At 40.1% G+C, this 24,341-nt stretch overlaps 2 protein-coding genes across 2 annotated transcripts in view; one reads left to right on the top strand and one right to left on the bottom strand.

Moving 5' to 3' along the window:
• Positions 1-24,341, top strand: part of LOC105196166 (ankyrin repeat domain-containing protein SOWAHB) — a 278,892-nt gene that overhangs the window by 94,838 nt on the left and 159,713 nt on the right. The window lies entirely within an intron of this gene.
• LOC105196167 (homeobox protein araucan) overlaps positions 1-24,341 on the bottom strand; it is a 74,090-nt gene that overhangs the window by 28,565 nt on the left and 21,184 nt on the right. The window contains 1 exon segment of the mRNA XM_011161942.3: positions 5,640-6,032. Within this exon segment, the coding sequence (XP_011160244.2) occupies positions 5,640-6,032 (393 nt within the window).

Below are 24,341 nucleotides of genomic sequence, written 5' to 3'. Positions count from 1 at the left end.
TTTTCTGTCTTATGGTGATTTGAAAATGCCACCCTTAAATTTTAAGAAGCACTATAATAGTTGGTTCTACTATCTCGAAAAACAGCAGTAAACGTGATGGGATCCAACAAAATTTGAAGTACTGCATTTTTTCACGTCTCATGAAAAAGTAATACTGTTGAAGAAATGATTTGTTGTGCTTTAAATGGACGTGCTGACTCAAACATAAAGTGCAAAAAGTGGTATCAGACGTTTAGGAGATTTTATTTTGCAGCATTGACAACATATTCGATCACACACACCAAAGAAGATGAAAGATATCATCCATGCTTTGATCTGGAAAATTCTTATTGAAAAAAAAGATTTGGTTAATTCAACAAATACCAGTACCTGTAAAAAATATTTGTAGATATATAGTAATAACAAATCACATTTAGAAAAATATTTGTTACAGGTATTGGTATTTATTGAATTAACAAAATTTTTTCTCAGTGGTTTCTTCATGGCTTTTTCTCCATGCTTAGCCTCGTCGAATTACCATCTGTTTCGGTTGCCCTAATATCACCTGGCTATAGATTTAAGATAATGGAAAAGATCCGAAAAAGTGAAAACTTTATCGATTTAACTATTGAGTTCTTTTTTAACGAAAATTTGTCAGCTGCTCGATAGATGGGACAAAGAAGATAATGGAAATTATTTAAACATTAAACCTCTATTTGATTATTTGTGAAAAAGCTTTGACTTTTATGAAAAAACCATTGAATTAATTTATACAGCTAACATACATTTGAGTGTATTTCAATATTTTTTTAACGTTAATGTGAAAATGTTATCAAAAATTTTCCATTGTTATATGCGGTCTTTCACAAAAACAAATAAACCTGACGGGGATGATTGACAAAAGAATTTTAATATCGAAAATTAATTGTTGAAGAAATCGTCATCTGTCGAAATTGTAATCGTACAAATTGATAGGTTCACAGACGTGAAAATTCTGTAATAATTTTATGCAATTTCCGATTTTATTACTTGCGGATAAACGCGCGCGCGCAACTAAACGCGCGCTACGCGTGGCAATAATGCACGCCAGTCGCGTTTAAGTGCCAATTATAAAAGCGTAACAATCTACGATTAAGAAAGCTATGCGTGTTACGCTTTTCAATGGGCCGTAAAATAACGCACGATATCGCGAATCGAAACGTTACGACTTTCGTATTGCGGCAGATACGCGTGCCTCTTCTCCACGACCGCGGAATGTTGCTATTGATACCGATACCGTTGGACGAACATCCAAGTTTCATACGCATGGCTTCACACTATCGCGGTATGTCCTACTAATATTGCAAAATAGCAAGCATTTTCGTTATTAATCAGATGACTTGATATCCCGCCAAAATGACCCCAAGAGAGAAAACGACAAATAATTCAATTTGCCGCTCTCATTTTCATGGTTCTCATTTTCATGGTACTAGTGTTATGTCCATTATCAATATGATAAATCTCTATCAGAGCGTCTCACGAAGGGAGTGCAGTCTGCCAATTATTCGCAGCTTCCACCATTTGGAGAATTATTTGTAGAGTATTCTATTTTGGCACGTGGAGGAACTCTCAAGCATCATTAACGATGTTATACATTAAAATCTCTCACCGCTAAGATAACGTTTCAGGTATCGATAGACAATGCGAATGGAGCGCGAAATATCAAGAGGGTTCAAAGCGCGAATCGCCGTGTGTGCGGCGACGGCATTTCCGAGGAAAACGTCGCCAGAGCGAATCTCGGAATCCGTTACGCCGAGACACCGTCGCCAGCGCGAAATAAGACGAATCCGTCGGCTGATGAGAAGAGGCTTCCGTCTACCGTTGCTCCCCTATCTCGCGCAGAGAGTTACGTCCTCCTCTCTCGTCCTTTCTCGCGTTCGCGCACTCTCCCGCCGTGCCGCCGCCGCCGCCGCCGCCGTTGCTGCGGTATTTCCCCCGGTGTGGCTCCGGTCTCTGTTTCATGGCATCCCGCGTATTGATTCTATAAACTCGTTCGCGAGAGCGATGAGAGCACTCTCCTGTCCCTACTTCCCGTTCTTTCGGTGTCCGCCTCCTCCCTTCCTTCATTGCCGATTCGTTTGACAGAGACGATCTCGCCTAGCGCACGCCAAGCGAGATTCGCAAATGTCATATATGCGGAATATATTTTTGTGAGGAAATTTTATTCGTGAATAAAAAAAAAAAGAGAAATACGGTCTCTCTTGCGTGAGAGAGGCATTCCGAAGTCATTTTACAACTCACGTTTGATACATGGATATATCGAAAGAGATACAATGTGTGATTTGAAATGGAGATGTAGGTATATTAATCATGCACTTACTATTTTAATTTTAATTAATTCATATTTTCTGACGTAACTATATAACGTTACTACGTCACTGTTTGATATTATTAGAACCGACAGCTCGCAGTTTTTTGCGCTGATGCCGCTCAACAAATATTCAGATCTAATGATAGATCTGTAGAGTATCAAGCTGGCGCGTGTATGCAATCTGCCCGGCGTACTTAATTAAATATATTAACCTCGTGATATTATTATCTCGTGAAGCTGACTGTGAAATGACACGGCAAATTTTATGGACTTGTAAAAAGATCCCGATATCCATTTAAATCTTACGATTGTTAGACTTATTTGTATTCTGCGATATCGGCGTTGCTCAAGTTAATTTGCGAAATGAGTATATACCCAATCGATATTCGATACACAAGAATACAAAATCGCGGAACATATCGCACGATTTACGCTGTTCCGATAAGGGCCTGTGTCGTATCAGCGTTTTTTATCTGTCCAAGAGCGTGCACTGATTACGCGGCGACATCAAAAAGCCGATGGCTTTTTCAGTCGTACAAACATCGCGATCCGTGAAAATGAAAATGCGCTGTAGAGAGATAGCTGTACGTATTATCTGATTATACGAGGTAATGACACATTTAACGGCACACGTCAATGGCACGCCGCGCCGTGCCATTACAGAAATTGCCGTTACAGATTGATTACGCCGCACATAGTGCCGTTATTAAAAGCTGATTTCAACGATAATTGCGCTTTCATGTGAAAGTAGCATTTCCCTTGACAGATACCCTTCCTTATTTGCCTTTTTACCGAATTATGACGATTCCATCTACAGTTCGTAAACGCGCGCGATACGTACGTTAGTCCAGCCGAGTTGTACCGATGAGAGATCGCGTTGCTTACCACACGCGATCTAGAAAATTGCGTCCGCAAATTTATGTTGCTAATTACGTATGAAGAATGAGACGTGTCTCCCTGAATGGTAAATGCATTCGCTGAATTTCACTCGAGATAAGCCCGCGTCTACAAATGTATTACACGCGATGAATCGCGGCCTGATATAAATCCTCGCGCCATCGAATCGCGGCGTGAAATGGAGCAATTTCCGACTGCATTATTAGCCATCGTAACGACTCCTTTTTCCTAGATTTTCTTCTCCATAGCGACTCTATTTTTATCTCGGGCCGTTGGCCGCGCGCGAGGAATACATTAATCGACAACGCCGCCTAAAAGCAGCCAATTAGTATAATCGTCCGATAAATTCAAATTTAATTGGCTACTACACTTTCTTCCAATCTGGGATGGCATCAAATGTGCTTATCAGCGTTAATGTAATGCATCCCGTTTCCCCGGTCGCAAAATAACGAGTAACAAGAGAAAAATTAGAGAGATAACAGGAGAAAATTAGTTGCGCTTCTGTCGTCGTTTATCTTGTTGCGTACGTTTGCTACGTATATACTCGCAGAATATGATTTTTGTTTGAAAGTGGAGCGGTCATTAATTTGATAGACATATAATCGCGACTCGAAAAATAATTTCGAATACGCCACGGGGAAATTGCAGAGAAAATTCTGTGGCGAATCTTGGATCGCGCGAAACTGGTTTGACGCGCATTTCGTTAGATTTCTGGCTTCTTTGGGGCACGAGGCACTGAAGATGATAATGCACACAGTCGGTCGCACAGGAGGCTTCCCCGGTGACATATGCGCGCGAATTCGTCACCGACAGCCCCTTGAGAATGTAACGAGCGACTTCGCCTTCCGCGAATCGAAACTTAAACGAGATTATCGGCTGCTTCTCGAGAAAGGGACGTGTGAATAATTCGACGCAGCCGGCACCCAGCCTGCGAAGACGCGCGAATTCTTGAGCGCGGCGGGGCAACCGAGGGGGTCGCACGATCCCGACGTCCGAGAGAGGGTTCCGTCGCCGGGATTTCAAGCTAATTCGCGGCAACACCACGTGCTAATCCGTCTTAAGTTAATACTGGAGAAGCAATAATCGCCCGGCACTCCTAGTACGACGAATCGATCAATCTGCATCCGGCAACGGCCGTGTCACACGTTGCAAAGCACACGAGACGATCTTTCGTAGTTCTGACGCGTAATTTGTGATATGATTTTAATGTTGCAGTAAATTTGAAACCGTGGAAAAAGTCGAAAGATCTTGGACTTTCCAAAATAAAAATGAATTTTGATGTTGGAGCAAAAACGCAACAGTTATAATTCCCTAAACTTTCAGTAGGAATGATAAATTCTATTTGTTTTCTAATACCAATATAGAGTTTCTTCCGCCTTTTTTCCGTGAAAAAACCGTTGAAAAAATTTATTAAAGTTTAAAATTTAGAATGATATTGTTTTGTAACAAATTATTTCTTCACGGAAAGAACAATTCGCTGAAATCTAAATTTAAAAATAATTATGTTAAGCCATTAAAAAATTTATATTGAAGCTGATTGCTGAATGTTGAAACTTTTTGCAACAATATTATTATGCTTGAACGTCTTACATAATTATTTTGATAATCCAATATAAAGTTGCTTTCTGATCTGTATCTAGCTACATTTTTAGATACTTTAATACGATAAAATTGTTCTTTTCGTGTAAGAAATCAATCATGTTTATGTGTGTAGGTTTCGTATCTCGTTATATTGATAGTATTTTTAGAGTGCTGTTTATATTTTTTCTTGTATTAACATTACTCTGGGATAAAGTTCACTCACAAAATTAAATATTTTTTTATACTTTTTTTTGCTTTATAGCTTGCAAGATGTTAGAATAATTGAACTAATTATTTTAATATAAACCAAATTTTATTAAATGTTAATTTAAGCTATCAAAAATATGACAAAAACTACTAAATTTTGAACTAGCACTTAGATAAAAATTTATTCACATGATAAATCTAAGATAAATTAAAAACTCCGCTAAAATTAATTAATAATTTATTAATCTTGACGGAAAAAATTTTGTAAAATTCTACATCAAAATGCTAAAATTGAAAGCTAAATACATTTTTTACGAAAAAATAAATGTTTTTACAAAAAAATATACATTTCTACGAAAAAAACTAATAATTTCTACAAAATTATATTTTTAATATCTTTAATTATAGAAATTTTTTTTTGTTAGAGTAAGCTACTTAGAAATTTGTAGAAGTTGTTCAAGAAAAATATGCAAATTTATAAGTTTAGAAGTAATCCAATTCTAACCTTTTCATATAAATTTTTGTATTATTTCTTAAATTTATGTAGCATTTTGTAAAATTTTTTTCCGTCAGGGAATATGTCAAAAATATTACGTTATCGTGTCAAGAATGAAAAAGAACTTACCAATGGCGAATAGAATGCAGAACTATCCATGCCGATGCTGGGGTAAGGCCCCTGGTCGGTGGTAGACGGCGTCGGCGTGGGGTAGGAGGAGTAGGAGGTCGCGGTGGGTATCCGAGGATAAGTGCTCAACGCAAATCTCGCGGCGTTGTCGTATTGGCAGCTGCACACCGTTTGCCCCGTCACAGGGTCCGTCATCATAGGTCTACCATTCTCGCAGCAACCGGGCCCGGTGGCGGCACCACCCACGGGGGTCGTGGCGCCGCCGGTACCCGCGGGCCCGACCCCCGTCGTCGTTGTCGCCGTAGACGAAGGCGATAGGGCACCTGGGCTCAACGCACCCCCCGACATCGCCGGCGACGTCGCCGTAGTCGGTTGCCCGCCACTCACCAGCAGCTGAAAAACAAAAACAAAAACACGTCATTAGCATTGTATAATTGCGTACGTGCACGATACAAACAGGCTCCATACATATATTTCCCTTGTAAAATTAGGAATTAGTTTTTTTCCAACTTGTTTCGAGCTGACTTTGATATTTGTGCGCCATGGAAGCTTTGCCTCCCGCACAGATTCATTTCTTATTCTCCTTATTTTTTCCAACGTAGATACATATAAATAACGTATTAAATGGCTACTCGCAAACACGTATATATTGACGTATCATGATAAGGATATGCATATATACTACATGTGTACATATGACTAGAAAACGCAAAGGATTTATTTTTTTCTAGTCTCGGTATTTTTCCAGTTGGCTTACGTCACCTCGGCGACCTCAAAATTTGGTATTCGCAAATGTCGATAATAGAACCCCTCTTTTGGCATGGTAAGTGATGAGGTAAAGGTTTTTTTTTTACCTTTACTGCCTGAGTTTTTATGATTTTTTTTTCTTTGCGCGGAAATCTACGATGATCAATTCTTCGATATAACCAGTGTTTGTCGTTGTCTGTATTAAATTATTTAGATGATTATCGAGATAAAGGAACAGCTTTATTTTATCTTTATCCAAATTATTATAATGTATATTATCTTTATTTTAGATGAAAGAAATGTGTTCTTTCTTTAAATTATTTTTGAAGTGATAATAACAGGGTTGCGTTTTGAAATTCACTGTCAGTAATGAAAATGTATAGTAGTAATGTATTATAAAAATTTGTCTCAAAACTAACAATTCGAAAACTTACGAGAAATTTTGTCAGTCATTGTGAATGTGAGTCATATTTTCCTTTTATTTTTATTTACAAATTAATTCAAATCCAAAGAGTAATATTTTTCATCAGATTAAATTATTTTAAGAATTTTTATTTTTAATAAATAAATATTTGAAATAAAAATATGAACATATTGTTATTATCTAAAAATTTATCTAGAATTTGTCTTGAAACTTTATATAATTTTATTTTTCATTTATCTAAATTAAAATTAAGTTAGTTTTATCTTATTTAAGATACATATGATTTATCTTATCTTTATCTAGATAACTGTAAGCGCGACACTGGATATAATCAAGAATATATTATGCGAAAAAGGTATAAAAAGGGTTTAAATTTAGGAAGGTATGGATTTCATGACGTATTTAGTTTTATCGAAACAATCTCGGCGCATAACGGAGAGAGTGATTATTCCTCCCACGATTAATAGCTTTGTAAAGCTCGTATAAACAGAAAGACGTTACTCTCATGTGCGTGCTCAAGCGCGGGGGATTGCGCCGTGGTTGCCTCACGCTAAATTAGCCCATTGTAAATGAGGACGGAATGAATCCCGGTAATTAATATGGCAAGGGCGCGGAGTTATTTCGAGAGGACGGGAGGCTCGAGAACCGCCGCCGCCGCCGCCGCGACGAGTCCGGGTTGTATATCTGCGTTGATAAAGCCCTCTCTCCGACAGCTCTCCCGCATTCCGTTACACGCGGGAAAGAGAAAGAGAGAGCCCGGAAAACGACTCTTTCTCCCTTTCGTACGTATATACCTTTCTATTCGTAGACCGTGTCGAAATCACCCACGAAAACGCCCACGTAGCGTTGCGGCGCCGCGCGTGACGAATAGGATCGACGAGAGGGAGAGAGAGAGAGAGAGAACTTTATTCCCGCGAACGATTCTCCTTCGTATTTTAGCGTTTCACCTCTCTCGTGAATTATTGAAAGCCCGTGCGCGACGCCGCTTATCAATTTCAAAGTCAGCGTTTACAAAAATACGGCGACGTTTTTATATATACATATATACGCCGACGGGAGCAGCGCTCCACCCCGTGGCTTCTCGCGCGCGACAGAATTGTCTCTCGCTCGTTAAGCAATACCGCGGAGACGATTTATTTCGATCTCCTGTTTACTCGGAAGTTCAATTATTATGCGACGTTATTCTTAATTTTTTTTTTTCTTTTTTGTGAAATGTATGAAGAATTTACGATACATTTAAAATGCTCAATACAGCATTCCTTACCTTGTTTATGCCTCGAATTACGCGGTTTCAATGATTTGCATAATTATCTCGATCTACAATGAACCATCTGCATAACAATCTACGTGAGAAAATTGGAGGAGTCGCTTCCGCAACATTGCGGGCCATTTCCGGCTCACGCTGTTTACAATCTTGTGCTCATCGATTTTCCATGAGTGTGCGTCAATACGCGAGCGTATTTTCACAAGAAATATCACGGTCGTCGCCGTGGCCGCCGTCGCCGCCGCCGTTGCAAAAATAGAAGGGCGAAGGGACGACGGCGCGTCGTCGCATCGCGGGATCCGCACCCGAAAGAACGAGGTAAACCCAACTTTTGGGAACAAAGACCCCGCGCACTTTCGTCGTGGTGGTATAACGGTGCGACGACGGTGGTGCTGATGGTGCTGGTGGTGGTGACGGTGGTAGTGGTGGTGGTGGTGGTGGTGGTGGTGGTGGTGGTGGTGATGGTGATGGTGATGGTGGTGTAACGGCGGCGTGGTGGCGGCGGACTTCGGGGACATGCTACGCGCGCGCGCACGTGTGTCCCCGTTCACGCATAACACACGCGACACGTGTGTATGCGCGCGCGCGTATATGTGCGCCCGCCGTAGTCTCTCCCCCGACACTTCCTCGGCCCCCTCGCTCTGTCCCGCTCTTTTTCGCCTCTAACGAAACGTTCCGGGGCACCTCCAGCGTGTCTGGAGCCATTCACGCCCTGCTGGGTTTCCCACCGGAACCTTTTAAGACCCTACTTTCACCCCCGCGGCAGTCGCCGGCGCGAAAACCCTTCGGATCTCGTGGTGCAGGAAGAGTCGCCGTGATATGGTCCTATCCCGCCTCCGCTTCTCCGTGCTCCGTGCTCTCTCCACCTTGTCGCCGATCGTTTCGCGACGCGCTCGTTGGCGAGGCAGCCAACCCCTCGGAGTAACCGAACGTGTCGGATTCTGTAAGAATTCCGATACGAGGCTACGCCGTCGGAATTTTTTCCACGTATGCCGGCGTATCACTTTTTATAAACAATCGCCGACACGCAGAGAGAAATAATTTCAAGTTCGTAAAGTTCGCTCACGCTTTCGTAAATACGTGAGCGCACTGCTCATTATATAGATATCCGTCTGCGAGCGAACGTTGGGAAAGCAAGAATATCTAGACTCTTTTATTTTCCTTGATATTTGCGGCTTGCGGTATAATGACGATCGCGAAAAAGGCTTAGAACAGCAAGAACGCTTAGATTTCTTTGCCGCCTGATATTTGTGGTTTGTGTAATGGTATCGCTGCTCAAGTAGGTTTCTACTCCTCATGAAAAAAGATACGAGCGGCGAAAGCTCGCTTATTTGACGTTGTCCGGAAAATGGCGGCTATTATCGGCACGATTTCTTGAATGGTATTATGGTATGGCCGCGCCGCGCCGTCCCGCTTGGCCGCAATCTCACATTAATTTTATGTGTGGAAAGTTATGTCGCCCAAGTTTCCTGAAGTTCACAAATGATAGTTAATAGCGAGTAATCGCTGATAAATTCAATTATTCTCAAACTTTAGCGTCTGATGACCTACCGCAGAGAAACCTCGTCGTAAATATATTACATTTGGAAACAGAGGTGAGATTACAACGGTGCCAATAATTCTTTTCGCGTGGAACGTCTCTTAATTTAAATCGCGTTTAAATCAGCCATCATGGACGCGCGCGAGCGCTGAATTATTATTATCGCATGATCGATGATATTCATTATCGCAGGAGAGAAAAAGAAATACATTGAAATAAGCGGCATCTTCAAAAAATAATAGATCAATGTCGCCTATCGCTGTGATTAATCGAGAGATAGTCCACCAATATACCTTGCAAAATTGACAAGATTCGCCACTTTGTCCAGATAGAAAGCATTCTCGCTTGCAACTTTCACCATGTACAACTTAAGTAGCGATCTTTGTAGCGACAGAGTGACACAATTGATGAACAGAGATTTCAATAGCTTTGATTTCGTTACGCTCACGCCGAGAAAAGCTCAGTGAAAAGTTTTGCGACAAAATGTATGTATTACGTACAAATCGTTTCTTTGTTAACTAATTTACATCCTGAAACTTCACAATTGTATTATTTAATGTTTTCTCCGTGCTTAACCTTAAAATTATAAACTTGACGATGATATGCCGCGGACACAGCAACCGTATAATTTCCGTGAAACATCTGGCAAATTCCTATATTCAATGTGTGCGACCAAGAAAATTAAAATTAACAAAAAAAAAGACTTTGTAAGCATTTTTTATATTTTTGTTCAGTTTGTGCAACAAAATGTTTTTTTTTAATTGTTTTAAACATTGAAAAAAATTTCTTGCGTTTAAATCATTTTCTTGATTTAAATAAATATTAGAATAATTCATTTTTAAACTAGGGAAATATTTTTTTAATAAAAAGAAAACGACATTAAAGTCAACATATTCGAAAATAAAAAAATTATTTTTTACTGTAATAAATTTAGTCATAAATTTTACATGCGTTTAATACTGGTGTACGTTCCAAATAATTTATATATATGATTGTAAGTTAAACTATCAATTTTTTCTATGTATATCTTCAATATACAAAACTTCTATTATTGCGCGTTCGCATTGTGCGCGACTGTGTAAACACGCACGAGCGCTCACACGTGCGAGCGAAGGGGGCAGAAAGAACCCCAGGAGGAGGGGCAAAATCCTCCAAGAAACAGATCTTGTATGTGTATCGTTACAATCGGCCTGTATAAATAGGATTACATCTGTCCGAGTGAAACTGTATAGTACTTAGGGTTAATCATGCGTCATCATTCACGAGAAAGTAATCGACACCTAACGTCGACTGTTAAATCGTTTGCTTGATCAATATTAATGGATTGCGACTTACAAAAAATCATGGTAAATAAAAATTTACTCTTCTTTCTTCGTTTGAAATAAAATTGGACTTTTTAGGCTTACGTTCTTCTATCGATGTCTCGCCGAACAATGTTCGCTCGAATCATATTATTTTCAGTTATGTTCTTGAAAGACGAACGTCCGTAAATTTATTACGACGGACTGGCAGCCATCAATTACGTGGACGCAGTTTATACTGAAAAGATGGCGACAGAAAAGGTTGCGCGACTTATCTTTTCTGCTCGCCTTCCTTTCCTCAGAGACCACTTCTTCCTCACACCGCAGCTTCTCTCTCTCTCTTTCTCTCTGTCTTTCTCATGTCACGCTATGTATCTTTTTCTTTTTACCGGAATCACAACCATCACGAAAGCAGGCAAGAATCTTGACTCTCCCTTCGTCCTTTCTACCTTGGACCTCTTGTACGACATTACGGATCCCTTCCTATCTCGACAAATTAGCCAGCATGGCGACTTTTATAACGTGCAGACAGAGGAGAGCTTCAATTAAAATTTAACAGAACCTCACGCGATTTCGGTCATCTCTCTTGTCGGAAAACCTGCAGAGTCGCAAAAGAGACTTGAAATTGGCTATTCGAGAGACATAACGTAATTAATTACTCTTTTTTTATCAAAAATAATAATAACTATATCTATAGTTACTTTGAACCTAATAAATTTGCAAATCAGAAAAGTGTGAAGAAAATTTTGATACAATATATCTAGAGAATCTAGTCATACTCGTACAATGAGATATGCATATGATTGTATGACTAGATTATCTATAAATACATTGTATCGGAATTTTGGAACGTGACGAATATTAATATAGGGATTTACGAATTCGGACTAATTGTTAATCAGTCGACTCAACGTGCTGCGCGAAGAGCAGCGAGTCGTCACAAAAGTCGCGGGCATTAAACGCGCGCGAACGCGGACGCGGCAGTTTCACGTTAATTACGTCCGTCTCTGCGCGAGACGCGACAGACAACGGAGAGGAGAGGAGAGTTCCGCGAGCACGGCTTTAAAAACGTCACCGCCCGCGCGGAGGAGGACGCCTGTCGGAGGGCGACGAGATCTATTTGAAGCGTTAAAGACTCTGTTAAGACGGCGGTAACTCGACATTAAGAAGGCGCGAACGTCGAGTACCGCGGACGACTCGGGGTATTTTTATACGGCTCGTTGAAGCGTTTATCGACGCCGGGGGAAATTCTTACGAGCTGCTCCAGTCCGCTGGAATTAAATCGACCGAAGAAACGTCAAACGTCGCTCATGTTCTTTGCGCAAATTACGAATCAGATGTTCTCCTCTCTCTTTCTCTCTCCGCGGCAAGGCTCTTTACACCAAAGCGCATAATCATTATCTTTATCTATAAAATTTGTTAAAACAGGATATTCCATAGACTTTTAATTTTAATGTAATATATTTATCTTTCATTTATTAATCATTTTGTAATCATTTCTTATTATAGAAAATAGAATTTTTCTTGAAGGCTTGTTGCTAAGAAAAATGTCATCTTTTGCTTCGTGTTTTTAATTTTAATTTAATTTAATTTTTTGTTCCATCGTATTACATCTTGTGTCTCATTGCAATTTTTTGTATCATTCTTATGTATCTCATCACTTCACTTGCGTAGTTTCTTCTTTTTTTTTTATTTTTTTTTGTGTTCCTAATTTCGCTATTTTATTGTATCTTTTCTTTTTTTCTTTTTTTTTATTTATTTTTGTACTTTAATTCAGCTTTCACTTTGTACTTTTATTCGAACGTTTTTAAAAGGCTCGCCCTAGAACGATAATAAATGCTTTCAGTCCCTCGCTTTCTCTTTCTCCTTCTTTCTTAACAACTGTAAATAATATTATTTATATTATTTTTATCGTCTGTTTTAAACAAAAATTTATTTTCTGTCCACGATATAATACAAAAGCACGCAATTGTCTTTCTTTTTAGATACGTTTTTCTGGCGGAGCCGCGCTTCTCTCGATTCGATCGTGCCGATTTCCGTCCTGTCGACTCTTCCGAAACCCGCGAAAAAAGGAGAGTGATGAATTCGCGTTCGCGCGCGCGCGCGCGCGAAACGGGGCCGTTCGTATGCGGATGAGACACGTGCACCTTTAAACCGGCAACCGGTTTCCGCGCGACGTGCGTGTAAAGGCGAGACACACAACCGAGACCGTTCGGCAAGTACGTGCGAGAATTTGTGGCGTAATTGCCGATTCCGTCAATCATCGGGCGACGGTGTTTTCATGCCGCTGCCAAATCCCGCGTGATACGAGATAAACAGCGCGTAATAACAAAGTATAACCGGATAACGACGGCATAATAATGCGAGTTAACGAAGTGAGCGGGGCCTCGAAATTCTCTTTTCAGACATGCGATCGTGAGAAGAGCATAAAATGAAAGGCTAATATCTCGCCGGGCATTATTGTAACCGATGCGGAGCCGGCCAACAAAGTTGTAGTTTTACTCTGTAATTACACGGGCGCGGCAATTTGTATATCATTAAAGGTTCGCGCTATTGGGAATAAAAATTCCGCACGAATCGACGGTGTATCCTTAATAAATTATAATTAACCGATAAATAATGACCGAGGAAAAAAATCCGTGTGCCCGCGAAGGGAAGCCAAGTACGCAACGTGACGTATTCTTTAAATTACTTCTACCGTTTCTCTTTAGAAAATAATTGTCCCTTTAATTTAATTCCCCTTCGGTCTCATACATCTTTCTCTCACTTATCGCTATTGCGTCGCGTAACGGCTTCTCGATAGTCGGATATCGTTTAATTACCGGTTCATGAAGACAAGAGGAGTGGCGAGGATTAGCGAAGCGCTCGCATTCGCAGTTGAGCCAGCTCGTCGATTTCTCGCGTCACTCCTCTGCCAAGGGTTCGCGTCGATTCCCTCGCGATAACAATGGCCGCGAACAGCGCAAAAAGTGGGCGGCGTGAATGAAAGCGAGACAGAGACGGAGAGAGAGAGAGAGAGAGAGAGAGAGAGAGAGAGAGAGAGAGAGAGAGAGAGAGAGAGAGAGAGAGAGAATGTGCAAGCCACGATCCTGAAAATCGATATCGCGGATACAGAGGTGCTTCCGTGTCGACGCTCGTAATTATATGCCGCGGAGCACGATATACCGCGTTGCACGATTCCCATTATTGCCATCACGGTAGTGTAACTTATTGTTAGCGAACAGAGAGCACGATGCTCGAGCGTAGATAGAGCGATGGTGTTGAATGACGGGACGCGGTAGCGAGCAGTGCTCGAAAGTTTAACCCTTTTGGTACGCGCGATCATTAAAGCGACGAAGACACGCAGCCTCTGATCACAACGGAAAAAGAAACAAAACGCGAAGTTGAATGAAAATTGTAATTTATTTCTTTAATCTTATGTTCCAATTATGATAACCGTGTAACGATTGAATTACCGTAAAAAAAAAATGAAATTAATAATCACTTATATCGTTTGTGCGAGATAATAAATTTTAATGTTGCATGAATATCTGCAGTGTACGAATTAAAATGCAGTCATTTGCTTGACCGATATATATCTAATATATACGATTATGATTTAGGAGACAGGTGAGCTCGCTGCAGCGAGCAGTATAGGTTAATCAAACCTGTCGAATTAATTCTCAATTAAAATTACAATTGTAAATTTTACGACTCGTCCCGTTTTATCTACGGCAAGTCGTGTTATAAGTAGAGTATAAACATCAATTATCGCATATGCTTAGAAATCATTGGCACAAAATAATTATTATCTTGCGGCACGGACTTGCAACGCGCGTTCGTAAACCATGACAAATTTCGTAACGCCATTTAGATAATTATACATAATTACTACTCAAATGTACATGTTAATCATTCGTTGAGGTTTACAACGGTACAATCGGTTCAGCCGGATCTCTTACGCCGTTTGCTCCGTTGTAGACTGCGATTAAACGAACGGCTCATCGCCGTGACGTTCTGGCTCACATTTAATTTCATATTAACAAGTTAATTCTATAGGCGGAAACTTCTCCCAAATATTTCTTAGCATACACGCCCGTGCATATCGCGATATTTTGTTGCAGAGTGAGGAAAAAAAATCAACGAGTTAACGAGCAGCGTGCGATTATTCCGCGAATTATCTTGAGAAATCGAAGCGACAGGCGTTGCTCAAGATTTAGCATTCGACAACGCAACTGTAGCAAAGTCATGACTTCGGTAATCTTACGGGATATCGAAAGTACTTGATATAATGCAATATGCTCGCGGTGTGCGAGCTACATCGAAATATCATAGCGAGCGAGGTTTCACCACAAATTACTCCACGTCCCAATGAATCAATCGGGAACGGTGTTTATGAAGTGAAGGCATCGCCGCTCATCAACGCGATTATGCAAATTCTCAGCTCGTTACGGCAGATAGGAGGCCTCGGTGCGATATTTTTTTTTTCTCTCTCTCTCCTTCTCCTCGGGAAGCGGCGAAGGCGCGCATCGCGCGTCCGGAATAATACGTAAGCCTCGGCGTGCACGTATTTCAACGACGACGTTGCAATGCAATTTGCGACTCTCCGCGTTGCAACGCGGATCCACCGCGGCTGCGGCCGCGGACCGATGCGGGCGGACCTGTACCCGTATTATTGCCAAGAGTCGGACGCAGGTCGCACCTGCGCGACCCTCGATGCGCTTTACGCGCGCGCCGCTGCCGCCGCCGCCGCCGCTTTTATCGAGCATTATTTATTTCCCTCCTCCCATCCTCTTTTCGGAGTACGCCGCGCCGCGCACCATCTTCTGTATCCATCGAGCATGTGTCGTCCCGTTTACGGGAGGCGGAATTATAATCCGCAACAGGATGTCCGATAAGTCGCCCCGCTTCCTCTCGTATATCACGACAAGTTTGAAAATCTCGTGGACATCGACTTTTAAGCTGCTTCCATTACAATTTTTTAAAATTTTGTAACGTGTTTTTACATGAGAGAGATTGACTCGAATCCAACGTATGTTTATCGTATTTAAAATGTCGATTCATTAAACGTGGTATTGTTGCAATTTTCCTGCGGTCCGCCTGACGACAGCACTCGGCTTGACATTATTTTTGTTTCATATTCAATTCTACGTAATTAAATGGCAATCGCTAGTAAAATCGGCTCGAGCGATTTCTGATAAATTCTCCGGTTAAAATTTAACGCACAGAATCGAGCGGGGGGGGGGACTCAAAATGGAACAAAACACACACGGCTGAATATTCATTGCGGACCGCCCACTAGAATCTTAATTACCGCCTATCTAATTTAACTCGACAACTGACACATAATACATCTTTATAATGCCATATCGTCCAACGTTTTGTTAACATTAATGTCATCCCGCATGTCCAACAGCGTATTTTAATATTGTGTTCCCCAAGCGATTGCGGCAAACATGAATTTATGTGAGTGTTGTAATACTACGATATTTTGCGTTATTTTTTCCGTGTGACCTTTCGAAATATGCGTTGTATTTTCTTGGTTTATTTTTAGAAAATTATTTATGCTGAGACTTGTGATTGCTTACTTGACAATCTTTTTTTTATTTACGTCTACGTGTACAATGAGGAATACGCAATAGGCTAATACATATTGGCAGACTCTTTCACATCTCTATCGTTCCATATAAAAATATTAGCGACAAAGTTAACGATAAAGATTATAGATAGTTCATAGCACTTGTCATTTATGTCAACAGTATAATCTGCTCTTTACACTAAAAAAAAGAATGTAGTATTGATAATCTAGCTTTAGTGAAATAATTTCAATGAAATGTTTGATTAATATAATCAAATATTTAATGATTATGTTAATAATAACTAAATATAATAATAGTGATCAATCGGTTATTAAATGGTTACTAAATATTTGATTATACTAACTGAATATTTAATTGAAACTATTTTCTCAAGGCTTAGTACTAAGCAAAAATCCAGGTTTGGAATATTATTACTACACTGTTTTTTCAGTGTACATAACACGTGTATTAAAATTATATTTACAATATTTGCTCTTTTAATGAAAAGTAGAATAAATCCGATTAACGGAATTAATGTCATTTAGCATTAAAGATCGTAAAAACTTATTTTTAATCTGCCATCGTGCAGTCAAACATTTACTTCCACTTTTTAATATGTTTTTTATAGAAGTTAGCGTTTTCCTGCAATTTCTGTTTTTCTCAGTCAGCGATTGCGCGTAATCTAACGGAAATGCAAAATGTTTTTTTTTTTTGTTTTTGTTTAAACGCGTATTAATATACATTTTAACATTATTCGCTCAACAGGAAATTTCTATTTTACTTTGTTTGACCTCCAATTTTTACGCGTACATTACAAAGAAAGAAAGTGTGCGTTAAGTAACGCGCGTTGATTAAGTAAGCGTCACGCGGCGGTGCAGACGTATACGACTCTTTAATTACCACTCTTCGTTCAGAAAGTCCACAGCCGCGCGTCGATCATCCGCATAAGAGCGGCAGCTCGGAATCCCGTGCTCTTGTTAGATTGAGGATGCCTACGTTGAAAAAGAGATTCGATTTATCGCGTTCGAATAAATGATCGTAACGAGCTTGTTTTTGCGCGTGGTCTCCTTCGCGAGAATAGGATAATTGATTGACTTTCTCAGGTAATTGATTAATCGTTTTTAACTTGCACCATTTCACGAAGATTGGTTAATATGTGGCCCCTTAAAATGATATTGTTTGTGCGGAACTTGTTCCATCCGTTTTTATCTACATTCTTTGTAATCTGTTTACCTATTTCTTTTCTGTTTTCTCACGAACAATCGTGTGAGAATATTTACTCATTGAATATCAATTAACCGATTAATCATAGATCATATTTTTACGCGAATCCACACTGGGAGTTAATGAATTGGAGCCTGTATTATGTCAAGAGATTCTGGTATTTTCGTCGCTACACTGAAAAAAGGTTTAGTAATAATAATTTAGCTTTATTGAATTAATTACAATTAAACGTCTAATTAATATAATCAAGTATTTAGTAATATTCCTTATATATGTTAATAGTAACCAAATATATAATAATAGTAACCAATCGATTATGAAATAGTTATCGAATATTACTAAATATTTTGTTATATTATTAATTGACTATTTAATTGAAACTATTTCATCAAAGCTTAGTAATTAATCATTTAGGTTTGATTGTTATTCCTAGATTCTTTTTGTTAGCATACTTTTAATGCTAGATGTGATTTTCTAGTATTGTTTTGAGACTAGGTGTAACTGTTAGGTGTTCCGCATTGATCAAGGACATTGATCCGCATTGATTAGAGAGGTCAGGCATATCAGTCGGAATTAAATTTACGTCAAACGGGCGTCACAATGTGGCCCTATTCCGTGACGCGTCACGCACTTGAGCGACGGCCGTCGCTGAGCTCCAAGTTCGTTCTGTAAGCTTCACGCTTTAGCCTGCTGTTTACGAAGAAGGCAGGTGCGCCTCTAGGCAATCTCGCTTTCTTTCGAGCGAACTCGCGCGAATGTTAATTGTGCGCTATTATTGGCAACGACCGGTTGGTGGAATTCCGCTTCTTCGAACCCGCTCGGATCGGTTCTTATTCCAAGATCTCAACATGAGGTAAGTCACTTACGTAAAATGAGCGATTACGCGATGCCGTTACGTGTGACAAATGAAGAAGTTGTGTCGTAGAGTAGTTTTTAGAAGGAAACAGGAAACGAGCGACAATTTCTAGTGACAGTAAACTTGAATTTTAAGCAGTTAAACAAATGAGACAAATTTCCTTGGCCACATGTGTTTCTTTCTGGCCAAAGAAAGTACAGATGTAAAAACGTTCGATTTCTGGCCTTCCAAGACCTTCAACGTAAAGATCGAATACGCCATGAATCACGTGTAAGTCGAAAGATAATAAATTGTAAATACCGAGACAAATCGCGAACAATTCACCATGAAACAGCCTATTATTATTCTCAATTTTCTTACGATAATTCGAACAAACGTTCTATATGATTAGCAGACTTACCTGAGACGCCGTCGGATACGCCGAGTATCCGAATTGCGCGTAGGCTGACATGTCTAGAGTCTACGGGCGTTGAGTCTACGTGCAGTCCTCCGTCTTTCTCTCTCCGGATTTATTGAGGAACCAAAGATGATCAGGACACAAACGCATCGGCACGCACTGCACTCTCTCTCTCTCTCTCTTTCTCTTTCTCTCCCTCTCTCTTTCTCTCCCTCTTTCTCACTGAGTTTTTACGCGGGGTAATATCGTAGTGACATACGGCAAACAAAACGGGACGATGGAGCGCGACGAACGTTCGCCGGCGTTGAGGAGTGCCATCAGGCTGCCCCGAAGTCCTGGACGGCCTTGATCGGCCTCATGACGCACGTTTTTTTTTTCCTCTTCAGCCACGTAACTCGTCAACGGAGCGTCATCGCGTCGCTTTAGCGGGTTTACGCGCACTTCAATCCTGAATTCCTGCTTGGATGCCACTCAAGGCGGAGCAACGGACAACAAGATCAGCGTAGATGCGCGACACCGAGGACGACTCTTCTCCTTGCTACGGCACGGAACGATTCGCGACTCGCGACGCGTCTCGTCATGAAAACAGCTGACGCGGAACCGCAGCACCGATACGTGATAGCAGTATCAGGATAACGACACCGTAGATGCGGGACGGACATTCGGACAGAGAGACGAACGAAGGCGTCACGACCGGTTAGGTATAGCTCACAGTTCGTTCGTTCGTTCGGTCCGTCCCCTGCTCTCACAGGGCACTCCAGTCTGCGACTGACTCGGCACCACTCACACCACTTCAGCGGGCTTCTCCGCTCCGCTCTGTCACGACTCCCCCTCTGGCGAGGAAAACCGAAAGCAACGCCATCCCCACCAAGTATCGTGGGCGGGCTCGAGTGAAACGGAGCAATCGCGAGATGGCTCGCTTGCCTGGGGGCGGGACTTACGGGCCGTCCGATTACCGGTGATTGGTCGCGAACACTTGGCGCGCGGGCGGTGGTATTTTCTGAACGTGCCCATCGACGTCGCGACGCCTTTGTCCCCTCTATTCACCACCGGGGAACCACCGGCGAACGAACGATCTGGCGAGCTGCGTCGCGACGCCTCGCTTCGCTACGGGACGTTGCACGGCCACGACTGAACAAGGAGAAACGAGTATGTTTACGCGGCTCTACTCTTGTCAACCCGACGGCAAGGGACTTAAATAAATCCACATTCCTCTGTCCCTCCTCTTACTCGTACCGCCCATGAGTTGCCGAAGAGTGCGGACTACTTTCGCACCTATTGTCCGGCCCACAAGATCACAAAGTTTCACGAAGCAAAGATCGTGAAATTCTTTGCAAAATACTAAAGTGATTAGGCTTATTTTATTTTCAAAGTGGAGCGAGTTATCTTGTAGCGTAAGCTAAACCATTTCTTCTAAATGTTTCACTGAATAGAATAATTTATAATTATAATATAGCATAATCAATTTTCAATTGAGTATATTTTAATATTTAATAATATAATTTTAACTTTTTTCTCTATCATCCTTATTTCGTGTCCGATCGATTCTTAGTCGTACAAACTGAAAAACTCTAGATTCATTTTTTAATATTTATTTATTAATATAAAAGTTGCAATTTTTTAAATCAAATGCCACTTTTATTCAACTTATACGATTACTTTAGTTATTAATTTATATACATTTTATTATTTTTTAAAGTAAAGTTTTAACATTTGTACTAGAAAGCTGAAAGTATTTTTGTGAATTTTTAGAGATTTTTGGAATTATTTTAAATAAATAAAAAAATGAACAGATTTGAGATACCCAGGATGATAGAGATGAGGCATTTGAGCATGATCTTGTAAGGAATAATATTTGATAATATTCGATTATAATTTTTGAAAGATAATTATTATGAATAATTTATCTCATAAGTAGAAAATTTGCAAACTGATAATTTTCATAACGGGACATTAACAGATAAAACATGACTACTAAAGAATATTTTGTGCAATTGTAAAATAAAATTATCGTAGAATAAAATACTATTGTATGCTTTTGGAGCCAGTGCTTAAACCAAAAATTTGTTTTTATCTATTATCATATCGTTGAAAATTTCACAAGCAGATTATCCGTAGGATTTACCTTTACTGTATTACTTGAAATAATTTTATGAGTTATTAAATCGTACCACTGGACTGAAACCATTAACTGCGGATAAAATATTTATTTGCCAAATTAGAGCGAAAAAATTTTTATTTGCCTTATATATACAAGAATTTTCTTCATAATGAAGCAAGACCATTGTCCAAAGAGCTTTAGATAATTTATTGATTCGTTAAATTGCATCCAAGGAGTATTGTTATTTTTAATCAAAAGTATTTAAACGGTAATCATTTTTACAATTTATTTACTATTCATATAAGAATAAGTATTTATTGTCGATATGAGAATTGTTATTATTAGTTGTAATTTAGTAATTTAGTTTGAGTAAACGTACACATGTACACTAGTAGCAGAACATAGCGAAAAAGTGTAAAGTATTGATATACGGAAGATTATGCTTATGGTAAACAAAACAAGAGCTAAGCTTTGTTTCTTGAAAGTACGAATATCTTGAGAACAAGGGTGAACGGATGAATGGTCAACGGGCTGTCAGGACAACAAGAAAATAGTAGTTGCGATGCAACAAGATCCACCACTGCTAATAGGATTAGCCGACAGGTTGACGAGGTCTTCGGGAGATAAACATCCTTTTGAGGATCTCGTACCTGTATCCCGAAGTTCCTCGTGGAAACGGTCGTGGGATCCTTCGAATGATTTATTGTTGTGCGTAAACCTGGGTGACCTGACCGATCATGCCCTTATAACGAGCTGGCCAATGCTATAATGCAAACATTTGAGAAAATCGTGTCCTAAAACCACCACGATTGTTACATGGAAACGTAGCTGATGCCAGTTTCCTTCGAAGTCATGTACCACGTCGAAATCACACACAATAATTCGCTTAATCCGTCTCGTTCTCTGGGGATCATCGTTGGTGCACCAAACAAGAGAGAACTCACAAAACATCCCCCGCCCCACACACACCTTCACCACACATTCTACACCGAAAATGCGGTTTTGTCCTCTCATTTCATGTTAACATACCAAATTCCTATTTATATACCAAATATTTTATTTGTCAGACAAATGCTCGTGGCTACGGTAAATTATCTCGTTATGACGATGTTATAATTTACATGCATAAAAATTTTTTATATGAGTACGTATATAATTAGGTGATTTGTATGACATATGAGAAATGAACGGATTCAAATCAATTGACGTTGCAATCTTTCTTTTATATTGGAGTTGAAAATTTATAGAGTCGGTTTGATAATTTGTCTCGTGACGGGATTTTATTTTGTCTTTTACAAAACAAGACACAACAAGATATTTTATCAGGAAATAAAAGATATCGGATTTTGTGCAGCATGCGATAATATTGTGTACGGCGTTGCCGTTCGCCGTGACGGACATCGAATAATTAAACGAGAAGAATTACGCGACGGATGCCGGTGGTGACAAAATGAAATGTGGCGGCAGCTGGCGCGCGATGTGAAAATATCACTCGGATTGTTGAATGTCCATTTGTGTTTCGCCGTTGGACGTAACATTTATGATTACGGGGGTAAAACAGTACTCGCGGTTCGTCAGTTTTTATTGTTACACTCGCCCCGTGGTACTGTCAAGCGCGGTTCACGGACAAAAGTCATAATAATATCATGGCAACGGAAGGCTATCTGCCGCAGAATTTTACATTGCGCAATTATTTTTACGGATCGCAATCGCACTGTCATCGCAACGTTATTTTCAAAGCGTTCGAAACAATTTTAAAACAGCGAGGAAAAGGTCTTCATGCGCAGTAGAAAACATTTTGCATGTATTTATGTTAAAATCGGTCCTCGTTAAAATTATTGTGTTAAATTTTTAACACAGCTAAGTGCTAATTTAACATTATGTGATTATGTTATTTGAACATTTTGTGTTAAATTAATATTTATTATTTCTTAGCGTTAAAGTGACACAATTTGTAAGCGAATAAACAAATAACATAAAAATAATGTAGTTTTAAAACACAAGGTCCAAGATAAATGAACAAAATGTATGTGTCAACATATTATAAATGTTAATTTTACTGAAGAAATATGTTTTCACATTTCGTTTCCAAACTTTGTCGAAGTGTCACATTTTTCGTGTTAATTTTTTAACGCACGATATATATGTTACTTTCTATCATAATCATCTTAAATTAACATAAAAATTTGAGTGGGCCGTTTGGGACACGCGATGTATGTTAAATTTAACACAAAGTTTCCAACTCTGTGGATTTAGCACCTGTATGCACACAAAGCAATATCAGATTTTTGTGTGTGCAAGTCACGCCCCTAACTGGACAGTTGTAAATCTCGGTTAGAATATCTGCAGTCAAACTGCGCAGGATCGTTTGATGTTTACAGCCCGTCAAGTTTTTCGAGTCTGATAAGGCAAGGATTTCTACCAGAGAGGAAACTGTGTCGGGGTCCTATCTTGCCGGTCAGTGTGTCCCATTACTTGTTCGCAGGTCGAGTAAAAGTTAAACGGCCGTGTCCACCCGGCCTGTCCCTGACGATAAGGATTCTTAATAAGGCACCAAACCGCCCCGTCCAACTTTCTTCCTTCTTTCTCACCCTTGTTCTCGAAAGGAAACGTCTCTTTTTTTATCTCAACATCGACCTAGTTAGGCTAGCTTCATATTTTTTCTCAAGCTCTGTAGTTTTACTAATCTTCACGAACAAACCTCGCAAGGTTGTTTTACTTAAAAAAAGGAACTAGAGAAAATTTATTGTTACGCTTAACCCATTTTTTTTCAAATTTGTGCTTCTTTTTTCGACTCCATTCATCGAGCTTATTTCATTATACTGTTATAACGTCTTAGCTAGGCTTTTATGACTGCTTTACGAGATTTTCTCGCCAAGCAGTTCTACCGCTCTCCAAAAGCAAATCATTAGTTCTCTACCGCGGCGGAATCATAAAAGCGGGTCTAATTCGAATGCCTTAGAATGGCGCGATTTACACCGTGGAATAAAACAAAAGATTGTTACGTAGGTTTCCGAGACGAGCACGCTAAGGTAGGAAGAAGGAAGCTAATAAGGGGAGGTCCAGACTGCCCCGGCGCCTTCAGGGTACCTTCGAAGGGTACCGCAGTTTTATTGGTCGGAACGTCCTTGTTCCTCTGTCCGTTTTTCTCTTCCACACTACTTCTGCGCCGACTTCGTCTTCCTCTTCGGCACACGGTATGGCCGACCAGAATGTTGCCGTAAAAAAAGCCGATCCCCTCCTCAGGTCTCTTGTCCGTCCTTCTCCTCACCTTCTTCGTTCCCGTTCTC

Source organism: Solenopsis invicta, chromosome 9, assembly GCF_016802725.1.
Source record: "Solenopsis invicta isolate M01_SB chromosome 9, UNIL_Sinv_3.0, whole genome shotgun sequence".
NCBI classification, from domain to species: domain Eukaryota; kingdom Metazoa; phylum Arthropoda; class Insecta; order Hymenoptera; family Formicidae; genus Solenopsis; species Solenopsis invicta.
This window is presented reverse-complemented; position numbering and strand designations above follow the sequence as displayed.